The sequence below is a fragment of the Chiloscyllium plagiosum genome, unplaced genomic scaffold, assembly GCF_037043375.1.
Source record: "Chiloscyllium plagiosum isolate Xiang-an unplaced genomic scaffold, Cpla_swu_hap1 HiC_scaffold_21, whole genome shotgun sequence".
Taxonomy (NCBI): domain Eukaryota; kingdom Metazoa; phylum Chordata; class Chondrichthyes; order Orectolobiformes; family Hemiscylliidae; genus Chiloscyllium; species Chiloscyllium plagiosum.
Genome location: NW_028270159.1, coordinates 55214977 through 55238228, shown reverse-complemented (window position 1 = coordinate 55238228; position 23252 = coordinate 55214977). Strand labels below are relative to the sequence as shown.

Genomic DNA, 23252 nt, shown 5'->3' with positions numbered 1-23252 from the left:
AAGTTTGCTGTATTAAATTTGTCTACCAAAAATAGCCTTAAGTGGAACCCTGTTTTAATGTTATAGAGTCATAGAGCTGCACAGCACAGATACAAACCCTTCAACCTAATTTGTCCAAACTGAGCAGATATCCTAACTTAATCTAGTCCCATTTGCCAGCACTTGGCCCATATCCCTCCAAACCCTTCCTATTCATATACCCATCCAGATGCCTTTTAAATGTTGCTATTGTACCAGTCTCCTCCACTTCCTCTGGCAGCTCATGTCATACACGTACCACCCTCTGTGTGAAAACCTTGCCACTTAGGTCCGTTTTAAATTTTATTACCTCTCAGCCTAAGCCTATGCCCTCCAGTTTTGGACTCCCCCACCCCTGGGAATGGACTTAGTCTGTTTACCCTATCCATGCCCCGAATGATTTTATAAACATCTATAAGGTCACCTCTCAGCCTCCGATGCTCCAGGGAAAACAGCCCCAGCCTGTTCAGCCTCTCCCTATATCTCAAATCGTCCAACCCTGGCAACATCCTTGTAAATCTTTTTGAACCCTTTCAAGTTTCACAACATCCTTCCGCTAGGCAGGAGACCAGAATCTCGTGGAGTCTATGGAAGCAGTATTTAGGTGGTTTGAGGATGACTCTGGAACAGTCAGTTAGTCAGCGACCTTGCTCCTGACTGATCACAGTGCTGTGACTGCAGACACACTGCATGTGCAGCCTTCACCTCTCCCACCACCCCTCTCACCCAGAGCTCTCGCCCTTCACCTCTCCCACCACCCCTCTCACCCAGAGCTCTCGCCCTTCACCTCTCCCACCACCCCTCTCACCACCCCTCTCACCCAGAGCTCTCGCCCTTCACCTGCCCCCATTGGCCAACTCTGTGTGTGTGTGTAACCTGCCACCTCGAGCACATGGTCCTTGAGGTTAAGGGTGATTTGGAGATCCAAATCTGGCCACTCCCTGAAGTTGTATGTTGACAGTTCCACTTCTGGATCTGCTAGAACCCTTGACTGGTTTTGATCATGTTATATTCATGTTATATAACTTGTGCAGTTGACGAGTTTTGGTTCTTGTGATGTTTTAATGTGTAGAAACCTCCCCAGCCTCTTTGTTAAGGATGAATGCTTCATGTAATTTATTTTACAAGTTCCCTCCAGTTTTGGTTAGTGTACGGATAGTTTTCTGAGATCTTCCTTCCAGTATGGAGCCGGTCTCTTTGCACGACGATTGGCAAATGTGACTTTGCCATCCTTGTTGCAACATTGATTAAGCATTTGACTTTGTTGAAAATTTGCATGCTTCACTATTGTTTTTACTGCTGTGACTTTTTATTTAATTTCCAGTTTTGGACTGGCTCTCTCTGGATTACTAGACCAGCAATGTAATAACAACACTGATATGAAGGCAGGACCAACTCAGTCAGGAGGGAGAAGGCTGTTGATTAACTTCCTCCCGTCTTTCTGCAGGACGTTCAGTTATATCATGAAAGAACTCCCGAAAGTGCCAGACCACATTCCAGTCTGTGTGCTTGGGAACCATCGTGACATGGGAGAGCATCGGGTCATCCTGCCTGACGATGTCAGGGACTTCATAAAGAGCAGCAACAGGTATGGAAGCACCGACTCACTGCACCTGAGTGATCACAGTCTGTTGGTGAAAACATGAGAATGGAGATCGAAGTTTGGCTGACAAACTGAATTGGGAAAGACCTTTAACAAGTCTATGCTGTGTACCCTATCCCTTCAAAACTTCTCTCTGCATGAGTGGGGCTAGTTTGAGATTGACATAGGGCAGTAGGATTAGTTTGATAAAGGGCTGTGTGGAGAGAATAGGGCAGTGGGATTAGTTTGGGATTGATGCAGGGCTGTGTGGAGAGAACGGGGTAGTTGGATTAGTTTGGGATTGATGCAGGGCTGTGTGGAGAGAACGGGGCAGTTGGATTAGTTTGGGATTGATGCAGGGCTGTGTGGAGAGAACGGGGCAGTGGGATTAGTTTGGGATTGATGCAGGGCTGTGTGGAGAGAACGGGGCAGTTGGATTAGTTTGGGATTGATGCAGGGCTGTGTGGAGAGAACGGGGCAGTGGGATTAGTTTGGGATTGATGCAGGGCTGTGTGGAGAGAACGGGGCAGTGGGATTAGTTTGGGATTGATGCAAGGCTGTGTGGAGAGAACAGGGCAGAGGAATTAGTTTGGGATTGATGCAAGGCTATGTGGAGAGAGTGATGCAGTGGGATTAATTTGCAATCGATTCAGGGGATCGATAGAGTTTATTTGTTCGTGCGTTGTGTGTGTGTCACAGGTGAGGCCAGCATTTATTGACCATCCCTAAATGCCTAGAGGGCAGTTGAGAATCAACCTCATTGCTGACAGTCTGGAGTCATATATTAGTCAGACTGGGTAAGGACAGTAGACTTCCTTCCCTAAAGGAGTTTAGTGAACCAGGTGGGGTTTTTATAGCAATTGATAGTGGTTACATGGTTGTCAGCAGGTTAGTGTTCAAATACAGTAAAAATATGGGATTAAACTTCGCCATCTGCCATGCTGGAATTCAAGCCCATGTCCCTAAGCATGTAGACTGGTGTTCTAGGATACTTAGCTCTTGACATTATGATGCATCAGCCCTTCCCTGTGGGAACAGTTTGATTGATGCAGGGGCAGTGAAGGATGGAGTCAGGCAGTGGAATTAGTTTGCACATTGATACAGGACTGTCGCACTATTTCCTCCAAATGCCCATCTTTTTTTCCCTTTTGAAGTCGTTATGTCTGCTTCCACCATCCATATGGGCAGCAAATCATTACCACTCACGGTGTAAAGGTAGTTCCTCCTCGTTCATGCACAAAACTGAAGATGGCCTAGGATTGAGAACCAGAGGGCATTGACTTTAGGTAGGAAGTAATATTGACATGATTAACGTCTTCACACCTGTGGTTAGGATCTGGAATGCACTGCCTGAGGTGGTGGTCGAGGCAAGTTCAATCAAAGATTTTAAATTGGAGCTGTAAAGGGAGAATATGCAAGGGAGAAGTTTGGGGATTGGCACTGGGTAAATTGTGTCTGTGCGGGATCTCAGAAGGAGCAATATGCTGAAATGACCTCCAAGTATTTTCCCTGTATAAGTGCAGTATAAAAGTTGGTTTTCCCCTAGACTTGTTTGTTGTGAATTGTTCTTTTGAGTTTAAGACTAAAAGCTTTGAGAAAATGTCTGTTTTCAGCAATAAAGAGGAAAACCTTGTATTTACTTAGCTCCTTTCACAACTTCATGTCATCCTAAGCGGCACGGTGGCTCAGTGGTTAGCCTCACAGCGCCAGAGACCCAGGTTCGATTCTCGACTCAGGCGACTGACTGTGTGGAGTTTGCACGTTCTCCCCGTGTCTGCGTGGGTTTCCTCCGGGTGTGCCGGTTTCCTCCCACAGTCCAAAGATGTGCAGGTCAGGTGAATTGGCCATGCTAAATTGACCATCGTGTTAGCTGCATTAGTCAGAGGGAAATGGGTGTGGGTGGGTCGGTGTGGACTTGTTGGGCCGAAGGGCCTGTTTCCACACTGCAGGGAATTTAATCAAAAGCTCTTTGTAACCAATGAAACATTTGGAAATGCAGTTACTGTTGCAGTGTAAGAATGTCAGCAGTCAATTTGCAGGCTGGCTGAGGGATAAATATTGGCCAGAGCACAAGGTGGGGAATCTCACTGCTGTTCTATGAATTAGTGCCAGAGGATCTTCTACATTCACGTTATTAAAAACAATGGGATCTTGGTCAAAAGACTGGCTCCCTCTGTACTGCACTGAAATGTCAGCCAGGAGTTTGTGTTAACGTCCTGAAGCCCCAGCAACCTTACTTGGCTGATGCTTGCAGAGCCTTAAATGCATTCAGACCAAATCTCAAAGTGTTGCCTGGCAACTCAAAGGTGGGAATATGGAGGTAGCAACAGGTCAACCCAATCTCACTGAATCACAGAGCAGCTTTGAGTGGCGAAGTGGCCTTATTCCTCTCCTGCATCCTGAAAGGCAATCTGCAAGGCTGACCAAGGGCCTAGTTTTGACAGGGAGAAAAGTGAAACCGATTAGGAAATGGATTCCATCCAGGTTTTTGCATGGTAGGGGGATTCAGGGATATGGGGGTAATACAGGTAGAAGGAGCTGAGGCAATGGATTGATCAGCCATGATCCTAATGAGTGATGGAGCAGGCTCGATGGGCCAGATAACCACCACCTTCTATTACTATGAAACAATGAAAGTACAATAATGTTGGGATGGAAGTTAAATTTGGAGGATTGGGAGGCCGAAGAGGTGAAAAAAGTGGAGAATTTGAGTGTGTGGGGGTACAATTCTAGGAAGAGGTGAAGTGGATGGCCATGAATAAATTGGAACACAAAACTGGATATGTTTATACTTAAGAAGCTGGAAGCCTGGGAGCCAGTGCAGGTCAGCGCACACTGTTGAGGAGAGAGCGAACTTAGCACAAGTCAGAATATGGCAGCAAATTCCAAATGAGGTGGTGGTTACACAACAAAGCATGGGAGGCTAGTCAGGAGAGCATCAGAATAATGGGCTGTGTGTTCCCAAAGTGCAACTCCATCAAAGCTGGGAGCTGATTTGTGCGTGCAGGAGCCCAGACTAAGGCCCTGTTGCCTGTGTGCATGTCCCAATGACGTCATGTATAATTAAGAATTGAATGTCAGAGCTAATGTTCACTAGTCACGGTCAGATTTTTAATGTTGTCAGAGCCAGTCCAGACCTGCTGCCCTGTTTTAAAAAAAAGGATAGCGCTATCTGTATTCCAGGTAGCTATCACTGATTTGATTTGTAGAGTTGTCGTCCTGCAAAGCTCGCACTCTGTATGTGGTTCTCCACTTGGTAGTAGTGATGGCTGTAACCACAGTCTCAGGATTTTCACACCTGTGAGGAGCAAACCCATGATAAGGGCTGGAGCAGCAGACGGGCTGGCATTGCACAATGTTACTCTTTACAGGAAATGCTTATTTCCATCAACCTCAGTCTCTCTCTCTCTCTCATGGAAGACTCATGACAATGAGAAAATAAAAATCTTATCGGCTATAGAATCATAGAGATGTACAGCATGGAAACAGACCCTTCAGTCCAACCTGTCCATGCCAACCAGATATCCCAACCCGATGTAGTCCCACCTGCCAGCACCCGGCCCATATCCCTCCAAACCCTTCTTATTCATATATACCCATCCAAATGTCTCTTAAATGTTACAATTGTACCAGCCTCCACCACTTCCTCTGGCAGCTCATTCCATACCCGTACCACCCACTGTGTGAAAATGTTGCCTCTTAGGTCTCTTTTATATCTTTACCCTCTCACCCTAAACCTATGCACTCTAGTTCTGGACTCCCTGACCCCAGGGACAAGACTTTGCCTATTTATCCTATCCATGCTCCTCATAACTTTGTAAGCCTCTTTAAGGTCACCCGTCAACCTCCGACGCTTCAGGGAAAACAGCCCCAGCCTGTTCAGTCTCTCCCTGTAGCTCAAACCCTCCAACCCTGGCAACATCCTTGTAAATCTTTACTGAACCCTTTCAAGTTTCACAGCATCTTTCCGACAGAAAGGAGAGCAGAATTGCATGGAATATTCCAACAGTGGCCTAACCAATGTCCTGTACAGCCGCAACATGACCTCCCCAACTCCTGTACTCAATACTCTGACCAATAAAGGAAAGCATACCAAACACCTTCTTCACTATCCTATCTACCTGCGACTCCACTTTCAAGGAGCTATGAACCTGCACTTCAAGGTCTCTTTGTTCATCAACACTCGCTAGGACCTTACCATTAAGTGTATACGTCCTGCTAAGATTTGCTTTCCCAAAATGCAGCACCTGGCATTTATCTGAATTAAACTCCATCTGCCACTTCTCAGCCCATTGGCCCATCTGGTCCAGATCCTGTTGTAATCTGAGGTAACTCTCTTCGCTGTCCACTACTCCTCCAATTATGGTGTCATCTGCAAACTTGCTAACTGTACCTCTTATGCTCTCATACAAATCATTTATGTAAATGACAAAAAGTAGAGGGCCCAGCACCAATTCTTGTGGCACTCCACTGGTCACAGGCCTCAAGTCTGAGAAGCAACCCTCCACCACCACCCTCTGTCTTCTACCTTTGAGCCAGTTCTGTACCCAAATGGCTAGTTCTCCCTGTATTCTATGAGATCTAACGTTGCTTATCAGTCTCCCATGGGGAATCTTGTTGAACGCCTTACTGAAGTCCATATAGATCACATCTACCGCTCTGCCCTCTTCAATCCTCTTTGTTACTTCAAAAACCTCAATCAAGTTAGTGAGACATGACTTCCCATGCACAAAGCCATGTTGACTATCCCTAATCAGACCTTTCCTTTCCAAATACATGTACATCCTGTCCCTCAGGATTCCCTCCAACAACTTGCCCACCACCGACATCAGACTCACTGGTGTATAGTTCCCTGGCTTGTCCTTACCACCCTTCTTCAACAGAGGCACCACGTTAGCCAACCTCCAGTCTTCCGGCACCTCACCTGTGACTATCGATGATACAAATATCTCAGCAAGAGGCCCAGCAATCACTTCCCTAGCTTCCCACAGTTCTAGGTACACCTGATCAGGTCCTGGGGATTTATCCACCTTTATGCATTTTAAGATATCCAGCACTTCCTCTATAATCTAGACATTTTGCAAGGTGTCATCATCTGTTTCCCTACATTCTATATCTTCCATATCCTTTTCCACAGTAAATACTGATGCAAAATATTTTGATCATGTGAGTTTCTTCACACAACTCTGGCTTCAAAAGCATTTGTAAAGATGCAGCATGCTCCGAGGAAGCCTGGAGGAGGAGGAAAGCCTGCGAAGCTGGTGGAACTCCGACCCAGACCTAGAGCTTCTGGCCCAGACATAGTGATATTCCCACTATGCCACAAGCTGGGAAAGTTGTGTATATTTTTGTATTGTAGATCAATGAAGTAATTACATTAAAATGAATGTGGGGGGTCTCTATAGAAAACCTGGAATAGCAGGTAGAGGTCAGGTGCCTGGGAAATACTGACCTCCTCCATCCTGCTAAATATGCAGATGTTAATCACATTACTCCTCATTGGTTGGACACTATAGAACCCATTGCTGCAAAGGCTGTGCAGGCCAAGTCATTGAGTGTATTTCAGACCAAGATAGACTCTTGGTTGGTATGGGAATCAAGGGTTACGGGGCAAAGGTAGGAGAATAGGGTTGAAAAATGTATCAGGAGAAAGTGAGGATTGCAGATGCCGGAGATCAGAGATTGAGAGTGTGGTGCTGGAAAAACACAGTAGGTCAGGCAGCATCCAAGGAGCAGGAGAATCAACGTTTCAGACATAAACCCTTCATCAGGAAGGATTTATGCCTGAACATCGACTCTCCTGCTCCTCAGATGCTGCCTGACCTGCTGTGTTTTTCCAGCACCACACTCTCTCAACTTTGAAAAACATATCAGCCATGATTGAATGGTATAGCAGACTTAATGGGACAAATGGCCTAATTCTGCTCCAATACCCTGTGGTCTTATGGTCCTACCCTTATCTGAATTATATTTTGCACACTCTTTCCCTGAGGTCTCTCTTATTTTTAAATGACCCACTCGTTTTATTTCTCTACTCTAATTAGGTCAAGTGATTGTTACTATAGTTCACAGTGAGCAGCATATTTACTGAGAACGCAGTCTTGAGCACAAGACAGACTCTTAAAGTGGTACACCACACTGGGAGGTCATTCAGGGCAACTTTGTAAACTTTTCTTTAATATTCTCTTTCTTAGTCTTTTGTGCTTCAGACAAAAAGTCTTTTCGCAATTCAGACCATTTTCTCTGTCATTGCATGTTCCTGGACAGTTAGGATTGTAATTGATAGTTCTGTTGGAACTGTGCAAATTTGCAACACAAGACCATTTTAACCCATCCTTCTCCTGTCCGTTGCATTGTTGAATCACATTTAATACCACATTCTCGAGATAACTTAAAGTTTTATTTAAAAAAAGTGACATCTTAGCTCAGACAATTCATTAAAGCTGTGAGGTTAGAGTCTGTCTATAACCCAATCTTGAGTCAGACTGGTTCTATTTCCAAAGTAGGAATTTATAAAATATTATATGGATTGACTGCCTGCAGATTGTGCTTTTTGAACAAAATAGAATGAATCTGTGTCTTATGATCCTGATCCATTGCTACCTGATGAAGGAGCAGTGTTCCGAAAGCTAGTACTTACAAAAAAAACCTGTTGGACTACAACCTGATGTTGTGTGATTTTTAACTTTAAAGGATATCAATGATGGTCATTGATCAAGGTGGTCACCTTTAGGCAAGCTTTTGATTCCAGATTTTTTTTATTGAATTCAAATTTCACCATCCGACTTGGTGGGATTTGAAACTGTCCCTGTGACGTTGACTTGGGGCTCTGAATTACTAACCCAGTGATGTAGCCACTGTGACACCACCTCCCCCTTTGTGGAAAGGCATTAACATTATCAGTCACCTTCAGGTTTTCTGCTCCATGTCATTGCCTTGCAACATATTTTCCATGCGCACAGCCAAATAATTCTAATCTTACAGACCCACCCTGTTCTTACATTACTTACTTTCCTTTTGATCTACCTGTCCAATCTAATCTTAAAGGTTGACATGGTTTCTGTATCAATCAGTAACAACATAACCGAATCTTTCAACACCACATCTCCTCTCGGTTATACTGAGCCTTGGTCAAACTAGTTGGTGTACTGCATTCAGTTGAAGGCAGTGCACCTCTGGGGTGATATCTGGGACAGCTGCAGTGCAGATTTAGCAGGGTATTGAAGGATGTGAAAACTTGGCCTGTATATCAGTGAATGTGGAAGGTTCAGGAGAGATCTGATAGAGATAGTTACAATCTTAGGATTTCATGGGATTGATAGAAAGAAATAATTTCCTTTCGTCCAAAATTCTGAACAAGGGCAATAAAATCAGCTGTATTTTCAAATTGGAGTGGAAAACAAGACCTGGATATAAAGGCCAGTATTCTTGAATATCTTCTGCACCTAATTGTGGCATTTCAAAGATCCAGTGCTTCTGGGAAAAAAAACTGGAGGGCATAGGTTTAAGGTAAGAGAGGGAAAGGTCTCTCTAAGAGGCAACGTTTTCACATAGAGGGTGGTGGGTGTAGGAAATGAGCTGCCAGAGGAAGTGGTGGAGACTGGTACAATTACAGCATTTTAAAGGCATCTGAATGAGTGTATGAATAGGAAGGGTTTAGAGGGAAATGGGCTGGGTGCTGGCAAATGGGACAAGTTTAATTTAGGATACCTGGTTGGTGTGGACGAGTTGGACCGAATGGTCTGTTTCCATGCTATACGTCTCTATGACATTCTATCTCTTTGAGCATCCACTGTCGTTAACTTTATACCATCGAGAAAATAGTCCAATATATCCTTTTTTGTCCAAAATGGCCACCCTCTCATTTACTTATATTGAAGTCCATCTGTCACAGTTTTACCCATTCACCTGGACTGCCCTTTGTAATTTTATGGTATCATTTACACTGTCTACAATGCCACCTAACTTTGTATCATTAGCAAATTTGGACATATGACTTTCTAACCTGCTGGTCAACCAATGTCTCAGACATTGGTAACTTGGCCTCAATTCCATAGGCTTTTACTTTGGGGTCAGAGAATTGTGGATTCATAAAGTTCCTGCAGCTCATTTTTAACTTTTCGTAATTCAATTTAAAGCAGATTTTAAAGTTAAAATTTGGTTTATGATAAGGTATTACAGTTTCTTCGGGATAAAGAGAGAAAGCTATGAACAAGTAATTACAAATATGAAAATAAAAATCATTTTGTCTTATTGGTAACTGTTTTTAAAAATTCATTCATGGGATGAGAATGTTGTTAGCTGGACCAACACTTAGTGCCTATCCCTATTTGCTCTTGCGAAGATGACAGTGAGCTATCTCTTGAACCACTGCCGTACATGTGCCATAGATGCATCCATAATTCTGTTAGGGAGTGAGTTTAAGGGGTTTGACCCAGTAATAGTGAAGGGGTGGTGATGTATTTCCAAGTCAGGATGGTGAGTGACTTGGATGGGAAATTGCAGATGCTGGTGTTCCCATGTATCTGCTGTCCATGTTCTTCTGGATGGAGCTGTCGAAGAAGACTGACTGAATTTCTGTGCCACCTTGTAGATGGTACAAGGTGGAGATTGTAGAGGGAGTGAATGTTTTTAGGTCTTGTGTCCGATAAGTGGGATTCTTTGTCCTTTTTGAGCGTTAGCGCTGCAGTCATCCAGGCGAGTGGGAAGTTTTCATCACATTGCTGGCTTGTGCCTTGGATGGGGGACAGGCTCTGGGGAGTCAAGAAGAAGAAAATCCTGATCAGCCTCTACATGTCTGTTGTATCTTTCTGATACCCGCAGCTTGAGTTCCTTGTTCCTGAAGCAATAAATTGCTGCATCTGACTTCAGTAGTAGGATAGCTGGTGTTTCCTTGTGTATGTGAACCAGTGAAACAGATTTTGAGAGGGAGAGAAGGCTCCTTGTTATCATTGGTTTAGGACACACTCCCACACGAACAGTACTTTGTTTCTGTGTACCATTTCTCATTGCCCTCCAATTTGTCACTTTTAATGATTCAGCACTGAAATACCCTCAAAATGCCCTGATTTGGGCAGCCTCAACAATTGACCTTATCCTGGTAGAATCATAGCATCCCTACGGTGTGGAAACAGGCCAGTTAGCCCAACAAGTCCACACCAACCCTCCGAAAAGTATAGCACACAGAACCATTCCCCTACCTTGGTACTCTACATTTCCCCTGCCTAATGCACATAACCTACACATTACTGGGGCTATTTAGCTTGGCCAGTTCACCTAACCTGCACATCTTTGGACTGTGGGCGGAAACCGGAGCACCCGGAGGAAACCCACGCAGACACGGGGAGAATGTGCAAAATCCACACAGATAGTTGCCCAAGGCTGGAATCGAACCTGGGGTCCCTGGCGCTGTGAGGCAGCAGTGCTAACCACTGAGTCACCGTACTGCTGTATGAAAATTACTGTGATAAAAGAGCAGTTAAAGTCAGATGTACAAGAGACCAGAATTTGAAGAGTTGCAGATATTTTAGACAGTTGAGTGGATTGAAGAAGTTACTGAGATCGGAAATGACTCAAACTTCGAAGGGTTTGAAAATCAAGAGAACTTGAAAATTGTCACCTTGATCAAATGAGACACTTTTTATCAGTGGGCACAGAAGTGATGGGGAAATATGATATGAGAGTTGGAAAAAGTTTTGGCTGACTTAAATTTGCAGAGGTTAGAACCTGGAAGCCCAGCCACAATAATATTTAAATAATCAAGTCTATTAGTAATGAAAGCTAGGGTTACAGCAGATAGCCTGAGCCTGAAGAAGTGATGTCTGAACTTGAGTTAAAAGTAGGTGGCCTTCGTAATGGCAGCAACATGAGATCAGAAGCTCGTGACAGGCCGTATATAGTCTTGCGATGCTAACTGTCTGGTTCAATTCCAGGTTATTGTCAGGGAGAGGGATGGAATTGGTAGCTAGGGAGTGAGATTCGTGATGGGGTATGAAGTCAATCACTTTGATCTTCCCACTGCAGACAGTCCCCAGGTTGTGAATGGATTCCGCTCCTGAGTCCGTTTGCAAGTCAATATGTATGCAAGTGGGAACACAATGCAGCATGATATGAAGTGGCCATTCGTAAGTACAGGAAATTGTCATCTGTCGGATCTTTAAAATATCAGCCCATTATGGGATAGCATTCATAGGTAGGAGCGTTCATAAATCGGACTTGCATAAATCGGACAACCCTGTATTTAGTTGAAAGAAATTTGTGTTCAAGCAGTTTGACAAACAGTATAGACGATGGAAAGGAGGTGGAACTGGGTTTCACCGGTGTCCATGTTAAATGTAATGTTTGGGTTCTGGATTAAAACACCGAGGAGCATGTTCATGAGACATTGAAGTAAACTTTGGGTAGATTCTGCAGGGATGCTCAAATTAATAATGTGGGAGTAGGAAGAGGCCACTTTAGCTGATCCTCTGGCTGTGATTGTAAGGTGACGATTGGAACCAGCTGAGCGACACTGGGGAGGGTCTACGGAGGGTGGGTTCACCAGGTCAAAAGTTGCAGACGGGACAAGGAAGGAAACTTGACCTTTGTTAACATCACGCAGGATGCTATTTCTGACTGAGGCAGAAACAAAGAATAAAAAACATTCCACAGGAACAAGCCTTTTGGCCCTCCAAGCCAGCGCCAATTCAGATCCTCTATCTAAACCTGTTGCCTATTTTCTCAGGATCTCTATCCCTCTGCCCACTCATGGATCTGTCTAGATACATCTTAAATGAAACTATCATTCTGCCTCCTTCACCTCCATTGGCAACGTGTTCCAGGCATCCTCCACTCTCTGCGTGAAAGAGCCATTGGGACATAGCGACCATAATACAATAAGCTTCAATCTGCAATGTGAGAGGGCAAGGGTACAATCGGTAGTGACAATATTTCTGTTGAATAAAGGGAACTATGGAGCTACGAGGGAGGAGCTGGCCAAAGTACAATGGTGTAATACAGGGATGACAGTGGAGGAACAATGGCAGATATTGTTGGGTATAATGCAGAAGATACAGGATCAGTTCATTCCAAAAAGGAAGAAAGATCCTAGGAGGAGGCAGGGGTGTCCGTGGCTGATGAGGGAAGTTAAGGAACATATAAAGTTAAAAGAGAAAAAGTATAACATAGCAAAGGTAAGTGGGAAAACTGAGGACTGGGAAGCTTTTAAAGAGGATTACGATGAAGGAAATACGCAGAGGAAAAATGAGGTACGAAGATAAACTGGCCAAAAATATAAAGAAGGATAGTAAAAACTTTTTTAGGTATGTGAAAGGCAAAAAAATGTTTAAGACTAAAATTGGGCCCTTGAAGACAGAAACGGGGAATATATTACAGGGAACAAAGAAATGGCAGAAGAACTGAATTGGTACTTCAGATCTGTGTTCACTGGGGAAGACACAAGCAATCTCCCTGAGGTAACAGTGGCTGAAGGACCTGAACTGAAGGGAATTTATATTTGCCAGGAATTGGTGATGGAGAGACTGTTAGGTCTAAAGGTTGATAAGTCTCCGGGGCCTGTTGGTCTATATCCCAGGGTACTGAAGGAGGTCGCTCGAGAAATCGTAGATGCGTTGGTGATTATTTTCCAGAATTTGATAGATTCGGGATCAGTTCCTGTGGATTGGAGGGTGGCTAATGTAGTACCACTTTTTAAGAAAGATGGGAGAGAGAAAGCAGGAAATTATAGACCAGTTAGTCTGACCTCGGTGGTGGGAAAGATGCTGGAGTCTATTATAAAGGATGAAATTACGACACATCTGGATAGTAGTAACAGGATAGGTCAGAGTCAGCATGGATTTATGAAGGGGAAATCATGCTTGACTGATCTTTTGGAATTTTTTGAGGATGTAACTCTGAAGATGGACGAGGGAGATCCAGTAGATGTAGTGTACCTGGACTTTCAGAAAGCTTTTGATAAAGTCCCACAAAGGAGGTTAGTGAGCAAAATTAGGGCGCATGGTATTGGGGGCAAACTTGGATTGAAAGTTGGTTGGCTAATAGGAAACAAAGAATAGTGGTAAACGGCTCCATTTCGGAATGGCAGGCAGTGACCAGTGGGATACTGCAGGGATCAGTACTGGGACCGCAGCTTTTTACAATATATGTTAATGATATAGAAGATGTATTAGTAATAACATTAACAAATTTGCTGATGATACTAAGCTGGGTACAGGGTGAAATGTGAGGAGGATGTTAGGAGATTACAGGGTGACCTGGACAGGTTAGGTGAGTGGTCAGATGCATGGCAGATGCAGTTTAATGTGGATAAATGTATGGTTATCCACTTTGGTGGCAAGAACAGGAAGGCAGATTACTACCTAAATGGAATCAATTTAGTTAAAGGGGCAGTACAGAGAGATCTGGGTGTTATTGTACACCAGTCAATGAAGTAAGCATGCACGTACAGCAGGTAGTGAAGAAGGCTAATAGCATGCTGGCCTTCATAACAAGAGGTTCTTCCGCAGCTGTACAGGGCCCTGGTGAGACCGCACCTGGAATATTGTGTGCAGTTCTGGTCTCCAAATTTGAGGAGAGACATTCTGGCTATTGAGGGAGTGCAGCGTAGGTTCACGAGGTCAATTCCTGGAATGGTGGGACTACCTTACGCTGAAAGACTGGAGCGACTGGGCTTGTATACCCTTGAGTTTAGAAGACTGAGAGGGGATCTGATTGAGACATATAAGATTATTAAAGGATTGGATACTTTGGCGGCAGGAAATATGTTTCCGCTGATGGGTGAGTGCCAAACCAGAGGACACAGCTTAAAAATACGGGGTAGACCATTTATGACAGAGATGAGAAACTTCTTCACCCAGAGAGTGGTGGCTGTGTGGAATGCTCTGACCCAGAGGGCAGTGGAGGCCCAGTCTCTGGATTCATTTAAGAAAGAGTTGGATAGAGCTCTCGAGGATAGTGGAATCAAGGGTTATGGAGATAAGGCAGGAACAGGATACTGATTAAGGATGATCAGCCATGATCATATTGAATGGTGGTGTAGGCTCGAAGGGCAGAATGGCCTACTCCTGCACCTATTGTCTATTAAAGAACTTTCCTCACATATCTCCCTTAAACTTTTTCCCTCTCACTTTGAACTCGTGACCCCTAATAATTGAGTCTCCCAGTCTGGGGAAAAAGCTGCTGCTTATCCACCATGTCTATACCTCTCATGATTCTGTAGACCTCAATCAGGTCCCCCCTCAACCTCCATCTTTCTAATGAAAATAATCCTAATCTACTCAACCTCTCTTCATAGCTAGCGCCTCCAATCCTGGTGAACCTCCTTTGCATCCTTACCAAAACATCCACTCCAAAGCATCCACATTCTTTTGGTAATGCCGCCACCAGATCTGTACGCAGAATTCCAAAAGTGGTCGAACCAAAGACTTACAAAGTGACATGATTTGCCAAACTCTTGTACTCAATACAAGAGTTGGGGCGGCACGGTGGCTCAGTGGCTAGCACTGCTGCCTCACAGCACCAGGGTCCCAGGTTCGATTCCAGCCTCGGGTAACTGTCTGCGTGGAATTTGCACATTCTCCCTGTGTCTGCGTGGGTTTCCTCTGGATACTCCGGTTTCCTCCCACATCCTGTGCAGGTTAGGTGGCTTAGCTATGCTAAATTGCCCGTAGTGTTAGGGGCATTAGTCATAAGGAAATGGGTCTGGGTGGGTTACTCTTCGGAGGGTCGGTGTGGACTGATTGGGCCGAAGGGCCTGTTTCCACACTGTAGTGAATCTAATACCCCATCCGATGAAGGAAAGCATGCCGTATGCCTCCTTGACTGCTCTACTGACCAGCGTTGACAGCTTCAGGGAACGATGAAACTGAACACCTAGATCTCTCTGTACATAATTTTCCCCAGGACTTTTCCATTTACTCTGGAATTGCACCTTCCAAAATGGATCACCTCACATTTACCCAGATTGAACACGATCTACCATTTCTCTCCCTAACTCTCCCATCTGTGTATATTCCTCTATATTCTCTGACAATCCTCTTCACTATCTGCTACTCCACCAATCTTAGTGTCATCTGCAAATTTGGTAATCAGACCACCTATCCTGTTGATGTGTATTTTGTTGCACAAATCCAGATGACACAAGTTTCAGTACAACGGCAGATGCTTTATTATCATTCAGCCGGTGAGAGATTCCCACTGTCCCCAAACGTAGTCGTGTGTCTACTTGTGGTGACACTTCTCCAGGAATTTCTGCTCTCCACACAAAGGCAGTACTTTTTATAGGAATAATACAAAAGCTCACATGGTTGATTGTCATTACGTTGTTTAAGATGGGCAATTATGATTTTACAAGGTCCGGTGAATGTCGATGTCCTGTGGTAACGAGTGAATGGGTTGCAGGGGCTGATTATTGTATTCATCATGATCATGTGTTAATGGGAAGAGATTAAAACAGGTTTTGCCTGTTCTCAATGGGGGATTCACAAAATTATGGTAATACAGAGGGGAAGCCAAAATAATGGGAGCAGGAGGCAGTTTAACAGGCTATCAGTCATGTCTGGTGAGGACAAGTATCTTTGCTTGAGGCTGCAGAGGAATCCACATGTGTGGCTCCACTGGATTCCTTCTCTAGGATTCAACTAGCCACCTCCCTACTGAGATGTTCTGTCTACTCTATAAGAGGGCAGACATGCAATTGGCACTGCAGTGAGTCTCTTTGGTAGTGGAATGTTTAACCCTTGAGTCCCCAGTATGCCTTGAAAGAGAAGTAAAACGTGGAACTGATCCCTTTGTGGCTTTCTAACTTCCTCAACATCTTTATCCAAATCATTTATGTATATATGTATATAAACCTGATTCAAACTTGGATATCTGGGACTTGCAGGCATATATTTGAGAGAGAAAGTGAGGTCTGCAGACGCTGGAGATCAAAGCTGAAACTTTATTGCTGGAACAGCACAGCAGGTCAGGCAGCATCTAGGGAACAGGAGATTCGACGTTTCGGGCACAGGCCCTTCTTCAGGAAGGGCCTGTGCCCGAAACGTCGAATCTCCTGTTCCCTAGATGCTGCCTGACCTGCTGTGCTGTTCCAGCAATAAAGTTTCAGCTATATTTGAGAGACAACACCTTCGAGGAAAGGGAGGTTGGAGATGGATTGGGAGCTTGCAAAGATTAGGAGAAGGTGATACTGGGGAATTGGTGGATCAGTTTCTACCACCTTCAAGAGTTGTGGATTTGGATCATTCTGTGTGCCTTCAGAATTTGCTGTATGTTAAGTAACTGTAAGTAATCTAATCTAACTCACTCCCTGTTGATGTGACAGTCCCCATGGAAATCTGTGCAGGAAGGGGAAGGGGGGAGTTACGTCTAGACTAAGAAGCTCTACATAATTTAACAGCAGGGAAACGGGTGTTCTGTCCTATTATTAACCCCCAACCAACACCGTTGAGGGGGGACAAGATTCTCTTGTCGCTATCACATTGCTGATTGTGAGGTCTTTCTGTCTAAACTGGCTGCTGCATTTTGCAACAGTGGCTAAAGTTCAGAAACTGAACAGAAAGTGTTAGGAAAGCTCAACAGGTCTGACAGCACCTGTGGAGAGATATCAAAGTTAATGTTTTGGGTCCAGTGACCCTTTCTCAAAACTGAGGAACTTCCCCAGAACTCAATTTTGTGGAAGGGTCACTGTCCCTGAAACATTAACTCTGATTTCAGTCCAGAGATGCTTCCAGACCTGCTGAGCTCTTCCAACGATCTTTGTTTCTGGTTTCCAGCATCAGCGATTTTTCAGGTTTTTACTAAAGCTCAGTCTCTTTCATTACCCTGAAGCACTTTGAGATGGCCTGAGGTTATGTTCTCAAAGTAAAGTCTGTCTTTTGAGCTAAGAATATGATAGCTCCCACTGCCACTCTTTTCAGGCGACTGAATCCCCACAAAGTCCTGAGTGGTTAAATTAACATTCTGTATTTATTGCCAGCTTGAAACACAGGATATATGCCATGGTGCAAAGTGCTGAAAGATTAGCATTTAGCTGTATACAATAGAGCGCCCTCTCCTCCCCTTTGTTCCCTCCTCCACATTGATGGCAGTATGCTGAGAGCCAGTACAGCAATCACCACGGCTGTTTAGCGATCTCTTTTCAGAAGCTTCACTCACTGGTCCCTCCTGCCCTCTCATTGCAACTGTTTGTTTCTGAAAGTTTAAAAAAAAGCAGCATTATTCAGCAGATGCTGCTGGGAGTTGCCAGTGAATAAATTAGGTTGTGGGAATGATGAATTGCCTGTTTTGTCAATACATTTTTACCCAGTCTCTTTCTGCCCCTAGCAACTAGTTACGTCTAGCTAACCTCTGCTGGCACCTACTACTTCACAAATAAAGTATTTACATTCATCACCCAGGCTGATGAGCAGTTTCCCAGAATTAAGGTTGGATTCTGCAGTTTCTCTTTGGATATAGTGATCTGTCAGACTGGCTGGAGTGCCGATGGAATGTTCCTACATATGTTATGACCTGTTATAAACCATTTGAATTCTCAGGAGTACTTTTGTCGCAATCTGTTTTTGAGAGCTCTTTAAATGTTGAATTAAACTTATTAGTAATCTTACTTGCATAATCACAACATCTACTGAGACTCTTGCTATGTTAACTCTTGGCTGAATGTCCAGTTGTATACAGTTGTTACTTTTAGACTGGAACATCATTGTAGCAGGGTGATTTGGCTGCAGGTCAGGATGCTCACTGCTGGAATGGGCATCTAGTGTTTTTGAAGATCATTTGAAGAACCCCTACTTTGTCATTCATTGCTCGGGCTTTCCTGTTTTGGCTGAATTCTGTTTCATATTCCTCCACTGGGGGCTCTGACAGTTCACAAGATAAGAACGAGGATTGTCCACCTTCATAGAATCCCTACGGTATGGAAACCGAACACTTCCCACTTCAACTTCCAATCACTTGAGGAACAAAGCCAGTATTTCTGACCTGGCGAGAGAACTGAGTAAATGTGTGGAGTACTTTGTGCATGACGCTTATTATTGATGGTGGTGAAGGATCCCAGGGCAAGGTCCACTTAGATCTCTCTTTACTGTCTTGGGTGGTCTCTTAATGCAACAACACTAGTGTTATTGGTAAGCAGAGTAATCAATCTGTATAGATTGGTCCTCAACAGACCCACAATGGTGAGAAACTTCAAAAGTTAAATTTCTCGTGTCATTTCTTAAGTCTTTCATTGTGTAGAATTATAGAAACTCTGAGCAGATGACCGAGCCATTGTGCCTTCATTACCTTTGCTGGATCTGTTATGAGTTAGCTAATCTCTCTCTCCAGTTTTCTCCTGGTTCCCCAAGTGATTCTGCTTCAGGACACAGTTAACTATTTTTGTGTTACTTTGGAATCTGATTTCTTCACTTTCTCAAGTTGTGTGCCATATCTATCCAACTCTGCGATAGTCATTTCTCATTCTCTTAGTTGATCCCCAAAACTCCTGAATTTGGAATGATTCGGTTGTATCTCCCTTTAATCTGCTGTAAGAAGCATGCTGCTTCAATCTCTGGACAAAACTGAACCTCCTGGTTAAACCTTCTGGGCACCCTGTCCAAGGCCTTCACATCCTTTCTGAAGTGTGCTGCTCAGAACTGTGCATAGTACTCCTGCTGAGCCGGAGACAGTGATTTGTAAAATGTTTAATGTGACCTCCTTGTTTTTGTGTTTCAGTCCCCTGTATAGAAAATATCAATATAATGTTTCGATTGCCTTATCAGCATGCCCTACTTTCTTTGAGAACTTCTGGATTTTCATTCCCAGTCTCCTCTGTTTTTGATTCTCCTGAAGATAATGCAATCTAGATTATGCTACCTCAAAATAGGCAGACTCCCTCCCCAGCCCCTCTCAGCTCCCTTACACCCCCCCCCCCCACCTCCCCAGACTGGATTCATTCCTCCCATTGACCAACCAGGTCGTGCCCTCTGTCTTCACCTGTCCCTTCACCATCCTGCCTCCATCACCTCCTTTATCTGCAGCTCTCCCCACACCCACCCCTACTCCTGAAGAAGGGTTGCACTCAAAATATTGACTTCACCACCTGATGCTGCCTGGCTTGCTGTTTTCTTCCTGCCTGTCTAATCTAGATTATTCAGGCTTTCCACGTTGTTCGGCCTAAACTGCATCTCTTCATATTTATTGATATTAAATTGCACTTGCCATCTATCTGGCCATTTTTCTGTCCAAATGCTCCTGGAGTCTCCAAACAGTTCTATTCCTGTTATGTTTGGTATTATCTGTAAATTTCAAAATGGTGCTGTATTCTATGATTTTATATGTTTTTAAAATCATTAAAGTTTGGTTTTTGATTTTTGCATTAGTTTTCTGTACATTTGAAGTTAATTAGCCTGTAGGTACTTCTGTAGCCATGGTGATTTCTTTTAAAACCATTTCTGAGGGCTACTTTGGCAGCTGAACTCTTTTTGGGGGTTTACTTTAGGATTTTGATTTCTCAAGGTAGACAGTAGTAACTTAGGTTTGTGTTAGAAATTTCTGGACTGGGATTTTGTTTTGTTTAAGTTTTACGTTGTTTTGAAACTAGATTATGGAGTCCATGATAATCTCAGACCAGCAGTGGTGGGATAAAATCCTGTCGAGAGCTAGAAGCTGAGTTTGTTTAAACCAAAGTCTATGTTATCTACAGGGGTAAGCTATCAAAGGTTCTGGTCTTGGAAGTACATCACAGTTACCTTAAACCTATTGAAGTATTAAGATTAGATTAGATCACTTACAGTGTGGAAACAGGCCCTTTGGCCCAACAAGTCTACACCGACCTGCTGAAGCACAACCCACCCAGACCCATTCCCCTACATTTACCCCTTCACTTAACACTACGGGCAATTTAACTTGGCCAGTTCACCTAATCTGCACATTTTTGGACTGTGGGAGGAAACCGGAGCACCCGGAGGAAACCCACACAGACACGGGGAGAACGTGCAAACTCCACATGGAGAGTCGCCTGAAGTGGGAATTGAACCCGGGTCTCTGGCGCTGTGAGGCAGCAGTGCTAACCACTGTGCCACCGTGCCGTCCCTTAAGGGAAGGGGATTCTGGTGTGAGTACTGTATTGGATTGCTGTTGGGTACTATGCAAAAATTTTCTTTTATTTTTGGAATTTGTAAAGGACCATTTTGGGATTGGTGGGAATAACTGGGGGATTTAAGATAAAAGGAAAGATTAGAGAAATGGGTGCTTTTTCATCTTGGGGCAGAGGTGACCTTATTGAGGTATTCAAAGTTATGAACAATTTTGACAAGTAACGAAGGATATTGTTTCCAGTAGTTGGTATGTCAGGAACCAGAAGGCACAATTTCAAGATTGTCAACAAAAGAGCTCGGAATAAGATGGAGAGAGAGGTGTTGTGGTTCTGTTCGCCGAGCTGGGAATTTGTGTTGCAGACGTTTTGTCCCCTGTCTAAGTGACATCCTCAGTGCTTGGGAGCCTCCTGTGAAGTGCATCTGTGATGTTTCCTCCGGCATTTCACAGAAGCGCTTCACAGGAGGCTCCCAAGCACTGAGGATGTCACCTAGACGGGACGAAACGTCTGCAACACAAATTCCCAGCTTGGTGAACAGAACCACAACAACGAGCACCCGAGCTACAAATCTTCTCTCAAACTTTGAAGAGAGAGGTCTTTACTCAGTTGTTAGGATTTGGAACGTGCTGCCTGGGAGAGTGGTGGAGGCGGATTCCATAAGAGATTCCAGAGGCGAGCTGTGTGTGTATTGCAAGGTGATGAATTTAGAGGGATGAGGAAATGGGACAAGCTGGGGGAGCTCTTTTGGGTACAAAAGCAATGAGTTGAATGACCTCCTGTACTGTAAAGTTCTATGATTCTAACTTTTGCTTTCTTTAAAACTTTGAATTTGTTAAAATAAATAAACTAGTTTATTCTATTTTATCTTTGTTTCTTCTACTTAATTATCAAATTTTATTGTTAAGACAAAGTCTGCAGCATTGTGTACTTCTGTCTCAGTGAGAGACTACCTTGTTAAATTTAAAAAAAACAAGTTATCTCTCAAACCAGATTTCGGCCTGGGATCCGGCCTGTCCAGTGATAACATTAACGGGGAGCGTCATAACGTTATTAAAATCATGCTATTTCTCAAACAGCAAGAAAAGTAACAGTCCTAATAACAGTTCCTGGAGACTCCTGGAACTTATATCCAGACAGTCAAACATTCAATTATTTTACTTTGTTGAAAAAGAGACAAAGCTTTTTGTCTTTGATTTATCGGGACATTTCAGAAACATACCAATTCCAGGGGAAAACAATATTTATGTTGTATGAGAAGAGTGTGCTGATTGGCTGGCAAGTGAACTTTGATTGGAGGCAAAACCATGCAGAATACACTAGTGATTGCCAAATCCAATCTAACTTTAGACAAGGCAGGTTGACTCTGGTCAAGGCATTGCCCTGAGAAATTTACGTTAACTGTGACTTTAACTCCAGGGTGGAACTTATTTAGCCTTTGCTCATAAGGCAATGCTTCCATACCACGGATCATCCTGTGAATCTTCCCTGAACTGTCTCCAATGAAATGGTACCTTCCCTTAAATAAGGGGATCAAAACTGGTCTCAGTCCTCTAGATGTGGTCTCGCCAGTACCTTGCACAGTTGAAGTAAGGCTTCCCTACTCTTACACTCCAACCGTGTTAAAATAAGGATCAACATTCCATTAACCTTCCTGATTATCTGCTGTACCTATGTACTAGCTTTCTATGTTGCACGTACAAATACTCACAAGTCCCTTTGTTGTTCAGCTTTCTACAGCTTTTCTCCATTGAGATAATGTGTTCTTTTGTTCCAAAATGAGTAGCTTCACATTTTCTCATATTATACTCATTTTGCCAACTTTTTGTCCACTTAACTTATTAATACCCCTCTGGAAGCTTCTTGTATCCCTCTCACAACTCGTCTTTCCACCTATTTTAGTGTCAACTGCACATTTGTCTACAGTAATTCTCTTCCTTCTTTCCAATCATTAATATATATTATTTATAGTTCTGGTCCCAGTAATTCCTGCAGGACCCCACTGGTTACAGTTTGCCAACCTGAAAAAGAACACTTAATCTCCACTCATTTGTTTTTCCTGCCCAGTGGCCGATTCGATATCGATGCAAATATGCTACCTCAACATGGTGGTTTGTAATCTTATGACATAAACTTTTTGCGAGGAACCTTGGCAAACGCCTTCAGGAATTCCAAATACAGCACGTGTACTGGTTCCCCTCTATCCACTCTGGTTTAGATCGACTAGAAAACTCTCGTAAACCAGCCAAGCGCAAGTTCCCTTTTATGAAGTCATGCTGACTCTGCGTAATTAGATTATGATTTTCCAATGTTCTGTTATTACAGAGTGACCGCCCTCCCCACTGAATCCATGGGTTCGATTTCCGCAGTTAGTTACCCGCGGTTTACCTCGGTCCAAACATATTATAGGGAATGTTCCAGGACCAGGGGGCTACTGGGAAGGTACGTTTCCCAGTTAAATGAATGGGTTCGCACCTATCTGTAGTTTCTGGCTTCCATGGTAGGACTTGGAACATATCCCCTGCAGGTACAGCGGGACGACTATACATAATAATCGATTCCACCAGTTCTCCAGCACTTGAATAT

At 43.8% G+C, this 23252-nt stretch overlaps 1 protein-coding gene across 2 annotated transcripts in view; it reads left to right on the top strand.

Moving 5' to 3' along the window:
- Positions 1 to 23252, top strand: part of LOC122564696 (rab-like protein 6) — a 131650-nt gene that overhangs the window by 53931 nt on the left and 54467 nt on the right. For both annotated transcript variants that reach the window (XM_087998582.1, XM_087998583.1), the window contains one exon: positions 1466 to 1606. In XM_087998582.1, coding sequence (XP_087854708.1) covers positions 1466 to 1606 — 141 coding nt within the window. The remainder of the gene's footprint in view (positions 1 to 1465; positions 1607 to 23252) is intronic.